At 41.1% G+C, this 6000-nt stretch overlaps 1 protein-coding gene across 1 annotated transcript in view; it reads right to left on the reverse strand.

Annotated features, from left to right (window-relative positions):
- Positions 1-6000, reverse strand: part of DPY19L1 (dpy-19 like 1) — a 50227-nt gene that overhangs the window by 18836 nt on the left and 25391 nt on the right. The window contains exons 13-14 of the mRNA XM_018571261.1: positions 3107-3187; positions 915-1016 (exon numbers count right to left, since the gene is read on the reverse strand). Of these exons, the coding sequence (XP_018426763.1) occupies positions 915-1016; positions 3107-3187 (183 nt within the window). The remainder of the gene's footprint in view (positions 1-914; positions 1017-3106; positions 3188-6000) is intronic.

A 6000-nucleotide genomic window follows, 5' to 3' on the forward strand; every position in this document is an offset into this window, starting at 1 on the left:
ATTTGCACTGCAACCAATCAGCTTCTTTGTCTCATTTTCAAATCTTACCTGAGCAAACTGAAGAGAGATGCTGATTGGTCTGCCTGCTCCAGTTTAAAAAAAATTCCCCCCCACTGTGTCACCGGCACACCAAGGTCAGATAGCCAAAATCGTCTTTATTGAAGTGTGTACATCTTGTCATAAAGAAGTCTAAAATGCCCATAAAGAAGATGACATTTTTGGATATTTGACCTTGGTGTGCTGGCGACACATTAAGAGGGATTTATCAAAACTGGAGCAGACAAAATCTGCAGCAGCTGTGCACTGCAACCAATCAGCTTCTCCCTTTCATTTTCAAATCTTAACTGAACTGAGGAGAGAAGCAGATTGGTTGCCATGGGCGCCACAGTTTGGATAAATTCCGCCCATTGTATCTACTTGTTATAAAGACCAGTCAGTGTAGCTCTCTCTCCTTGTGCAGGGTGACTGGTCTTGTATCTGCCCCATCCTTTAGTTTTTTGCAGGTAGTCTGTAGTGGGTGAACCTGCTGGGACCCTCCTAAAGCTCTGCTTTCTCACAGGCTATGTGCACCACAATGATGATATCTGGGTTCACAAAAGGCATCTGGTGCACACAAACTAGATTTATATCCTTTGTGGCTGTTTAATATATTTTAATAAAAGTTTTTGAGCCCAGAGTTCAGCTTTAAAGGCTTTGGAGCTTATGTGCCATATGGTCTAATGTACATATTCCAGGGGTGTTAAGCAATCTACCCCGTTACTGTTTATGTTAATATATTCAATAGATGCCATCTTAACTGTGACAAAAACATGACTTGCCTTCAACTCATTATTGTTTTGCAGGTTCTTCATAAAAAATATGCCTACATTAATATTTTATACACATAGCTACTTAGATTATCTCGAACACAGTACCTCTTTCTCCATGAAGTCAAACTCCGGTGCACAGGTATACATCAAAGTATCAAAATCCTTGTAGCTTGTAAACTTTGATTTCAGTATGTTGAATATATGTGCCTGAAACAAGCACAAATAGCAGGCACAGTGATATATTCCACAGTGTTTAAAAGTAATAATGAACATCATTGCTAAAAGAACTCCAGAATTTAGTTTTTTATTTAATTAACCCTTGCAGTGGGGCTACCCCCACATTGCAAGGGTTAAGTGCTGGTTTTTGTCTAGGTTAAAGCCTCTCACCCCCTCCTCTGCAGCGGTCTAAGGTCCCATAAATCATCATGTTCTATACACAGTGTATAGACGTGTGGGAGCTGAGAAATATTAAAATGCTGCAGTGTAGGAGGAGACAGCTGGCCAGCTCAGATCTTCAGGCGAGTATAACTTTGTTATTTTTTAACCTAAAGAATAATGAGCACCTAACCCCTGCAGTAAAGGGATAGCCCAACTGCAAGGGTTAATAAAACATTTTTTCTTGGAGTTTCTCTTTAATGGGCGCTGCATTACTTATTAGTCTGAAACAGGGGTAGCTAAACTTCAGCCCTGCAGCTGTGGTGAAACTACAAACCCCATGGGCAATCGCAAGACTCTGACAGCCACTGGCATTATTTACAGAGGCAGATACATAATGGGATTTGTAGTTTTTTTATTTTAATACAACAAGGTGCTACCGGGGCAATACAGAGATAACTTCAGAGTCCACATTTCAAGGGATTTGTAGTTTCACCATAGCTGGAGCGCTAAACTTTGGCTACCCCTGGTCTAAAGAGTAATCTTGACTCAGAAGGCATCCAATTACTTGCTATATTCTATTTAGTAAATGGAATCTTTACCTATAAGGAGTACATTACTTGCAGAACGGTGTTTCCATCAGAGCACTATCTGTATGATGTTTAGACATTCTCACATTTCCTAGGGAATTCTAAGTGACTGCTAGTTGTACCTATGATTCAAAACACACTGCTTAATTGGCTTTTGCTCAGATGAGCTCAGGGATTTGTGTCTGTTCCGCTCTGGTAATAACACTAAAATATGACCTCCTTAGTGGGCACAGACCTAATGATTCAACTCTTGCTATAACAACTGTGAAATATGAAGAAATAAATAGTAAATGAAATGTTGGCACCTTGTGATGAACAGCCGTTTTTTTCCTATTAATCTAAAAGCAAGGATTTTAAAATACAATTTAAAAGGGAAACCTCTTGGCTAAAAAACAATCATTACACAATAGGTTTGTAATTTGATGTTATTTTAAAGGGTAAGTGCACTTTAAACAAATCTTTTTTACCCCCCCTCCTGTGACTTTACAGATTCCACCCTGCACAGATGTATATTTATCTCGATCTGACACCTGCAGCCAATGGGGATTGTTTATATTCTGTGCCTGCACTGTATAATTACATAGAGGTCTATGGGGCTCGTCTACCTCCATCTGGCTGGGAGACATAGGAAGACAAGCCCCATAGACTTCTATGGGGCTCGTCTACCTCCGCCTGGCTGGGAGACACAGGAAGACAAGCCCCATAGACTGCTATAGGGCTCTATTGCATAGGTGTGGCCAGAAGAGAGAGGACTTGCAGTTCTGGATATAAACAAACAAACACAGGAGGACGCAGGTGCTGTATCTTGGTAAGTATGCATCTGTGGATAGGGTGGATGGGATCTGTTAGGTCAAGGAAAAGGGGCAAAAAGAATAAGTCCATTATTCCAATCTGGCAACACAGGGCATTCAATACTCTGTGTCTAGTACACTTCCAGAAAACTCACCTCCTGCTTGGTGATTAAGTCACCACTTTCACCAGTAGTATGCACAGAGCTTGGGGTAACATTTTAGGTACCCCCTGCACTCTCCATAGGTATTCTGTAGTGTGTTTTTAAACGTTGGTGAGATATTTGGAAAGGGTACTGCATATTGTGAAGAATGCTAAAAGTCTAGAAATTAGTATTTGCCTGAAGAAGTTACTATAATCACTAGCTCAGTATCGAGAGAACAGAAGCAGCTAAGAATCTGTTTGCAATGGCTATACCTGACCTAGAGATTATTGTTTTTTTTATTCAACAAAAGTGGAGTTTCACTTCACCCAGTGTTATAAATGTAAGAGACTGCAACACATTTTAAGTTAACAAGCACACATGGTAACATGGATACTTACATCATCTCTAACACCCAGCACCCTAGAAATGAGTGCTTTTAGGATTATGGTACCCAAAATCCAAGCCAAGACCTGCAATATCTAGAAGTATAAAACAATGGATAAGTATCAGAGTTGCAGTAACTCAAGAAAAACCATATACTTACAATGACTTAAAGCAACTCTAATGATGCAGTCAAGGATTTTAAAATGGACCTAAAACCCCAATATATATGAAAAATCTCTTGGTCCTCCTCTTCACTCAGTGGACCTTTCTGCTGACCCCTATCTCACTACAAGACACAGTAATGACATGGAGGTCGGCAGGAAGGACCACTGACCACAGCAGGGGACCAGGAGAGCAACACTGCCCCAGTTTCTCAGCAGACTTCAGAGGAATATTTCTCATCACTGAAGGAAGGTTCAGCAGCATGGGTATCAGTGGAAACTGGGTGACTGACACACAATCTAACCTGTTACAGTGAGAATCAGGATGCACCTGTACATCTAAAGCATTCAGCAGAGGTAACTACTTGCTGACCTGACCAGGCCATTTTTCAGTATTCAGCGCTGCGGTACTTTGACATTTATTACGTCATGCAACGCTGTACTGAAATGAATTTTATACAATTTTTTGGGGACAAATAGAGCTTTCTTTTGGTACGCATGTTACGTCAAAACACGTGACTTCATCAGGTGTCTGGGTCCAGACGTTACGTCAAAACACGTGACTTCATCAGGGGTCTGGGCCCAGACCCCTGATGAAGTCACGTGTTTTTACGTAGCGTACGTAGGGCAGAGCTTCTGATGTCACTGCACTGAGCTGAGCCGGACGAACAGGTTTTTTTTATCGCTTTGCTGCCATTTGCCCTGCTGGTCTGATCCAGCAATACCCAATACCTGCACTGTTTATATCAATGAGTACGCATTTTTTATTTAATAAATTGCATTTTATTGGACGCTACGCACTATGTCCTTGTCCTTTTTCTCTTTCCACCGGGATTTATACTGGTACCTATGATCTGAGGAGACCTTATCGCCTAATCTATGCATGGGCTTCCCTCCCCCATTAAACCTAGCTCTGTAGGTCTACCTCCCCAGGTGAGCACTCACTTGTTGTCATCACTCACTGGGTGGAGGTGAAGGTCTGTCTGCATTGTGTGATTATCCTTACCTGAGAGTTTAATGCAGATTGGCTGCGAATCATCTGAGGAATTTTGTTTGCACAATCACCATTGTTTGCTTTTGTTTGTTCCTGGGACTCTTTTTGTCTATATTGCTTTTTTGTCTGTGTGTAGATATTTTCTATGCCTCATTTGTTTGAAGGCTCATATTGGAAAAGATACATGGTGTCTGTGTGTACGTTGCAACCTGAGCCAGCACTGCAGGAAGAGGCCCTGAGCTGGAAAGGGAAGTTCTCCCCAAGCATGAGAAGAGATGAGGATTTAAAAGGAAGAGCAGCAAAGAGAAGGGAAACAACCATGGATTACAGTAAGGTGCACATTACAGTATTGGTTTATGTTAAAAAATCTGAGGGTTTAATGTCGCTTTAAGTCTTTGGCTAACCATTGCCCTTCTAGGTACTGAATTAAAGCTCACCAGAAGCCCTGTGATGCCACCCTCCCCCAGGTGCCATGAGCACAAGCCAAGGTGTACGGCAAATATTTTATATTTAAAATTTTCTCTTAAAATTTCTTTCAGGCTTATTGTAGTGGTTTCAAATGGAGGGCTAAAGTGTAAAGAATAAGTGGATACATTCCTTCTTATTTCCTTTGCAGTTGAATATATATGCAAAAGAATCCATTGTGTTTGAAAAGCATTACTATCATAATGTACAGATAAATCACAAGGACAGACATTTTTATCTGTACTATAAAGAAAGACGGGCTCCCTTGAATCATATGAACCTTGCAGCACCTAATTCATTTCACTGCTTTTACTGAATATGCAATCTCTCCTACACAGCACTCAGAATGGCAAGTCACCACAATAGGATCTAGTATTAGAAAAGTAAAACCCATATTGGCTTTTTTAATGCAATTTTTAACATGCAACTTAATTTAAATTCATTTTTGCAAGTAAAATATTCAGCATTCTAATATGAGCATTTATATTCAAAAATATTTGCTTGTATTTCTAAAACCTGTTTAAGCCTCCATAAAAAACATTCACCCACATTCATGCAGCCATATCAATATCAAGTATTTTTGTTCAGCCGACCACACCATGATTTATGATCATTCCATGAGGAAGAATATGACTTAACTAATGTTCCTGTATAGAATTGGCACCTCGTAGTCCCCCCGTCTACCTTGCCTGAGCCTTATCTCCTTGCGTGGGACATGAATGATTCTGCCATCTACTGGTTAAAAAAGGGAACTGCAATGAAGGTCCCTATTCTGCACACATACATACAGGGACATTTAGACATGAGTCAATTAACCTTCCAGGATGTCTTTTGGAGTGTGGGAGAAAACTGGAGTACCCGGGGGAAACCCCCAAAAGCACAAGGAGAACATGCAAACTCCTTGCAGATAGTGGCCTGAAGAGGATTTGAACCGGGGACCTTCAGTGCTGCAAGGCAGAAGTAACAACTACACCACTGTGCTCTATCAGGCTGACAGAACTGCTGCTTAGTAAACTCGGTCAGCAGCACCAGTGCGTAATGATCCTCTTGATCCTTGTGATAGTTCTGGTATCCTTTTCTGAAGATCCTGTTTCCCAGTCTGGATACAGTTCAGACTGGGTCAGCTCATTCTTTGGTTGCAGTGTTAGCCACCAGCAGGGAAGCTTTTCCTGTGAAATAGATCCGAGTGCACACACATGGTCCCTGCCTGGTTTCAGGATTATGCTCTTCCTCAAATATTTTCCACTTCAGTTCCACTACCTGTCAATTAATAGTGGTGAGGAAAACC

This window comes from Nanorana parkeri, unplaced genomic scaffold (genome assembly GCF_000935625.1).
Source record: "Nanorana parkeri isolate BGI_ZX_2015 unplaced genomic scaffold, ASM93562v1 scaffold41, whole genome shotgun sequence".
NCBI lineage: Eukaryota > Metazoa > Chordata > Amphibia > Anura > Dicroglossidae > Nanorana > Nanorana parkeri.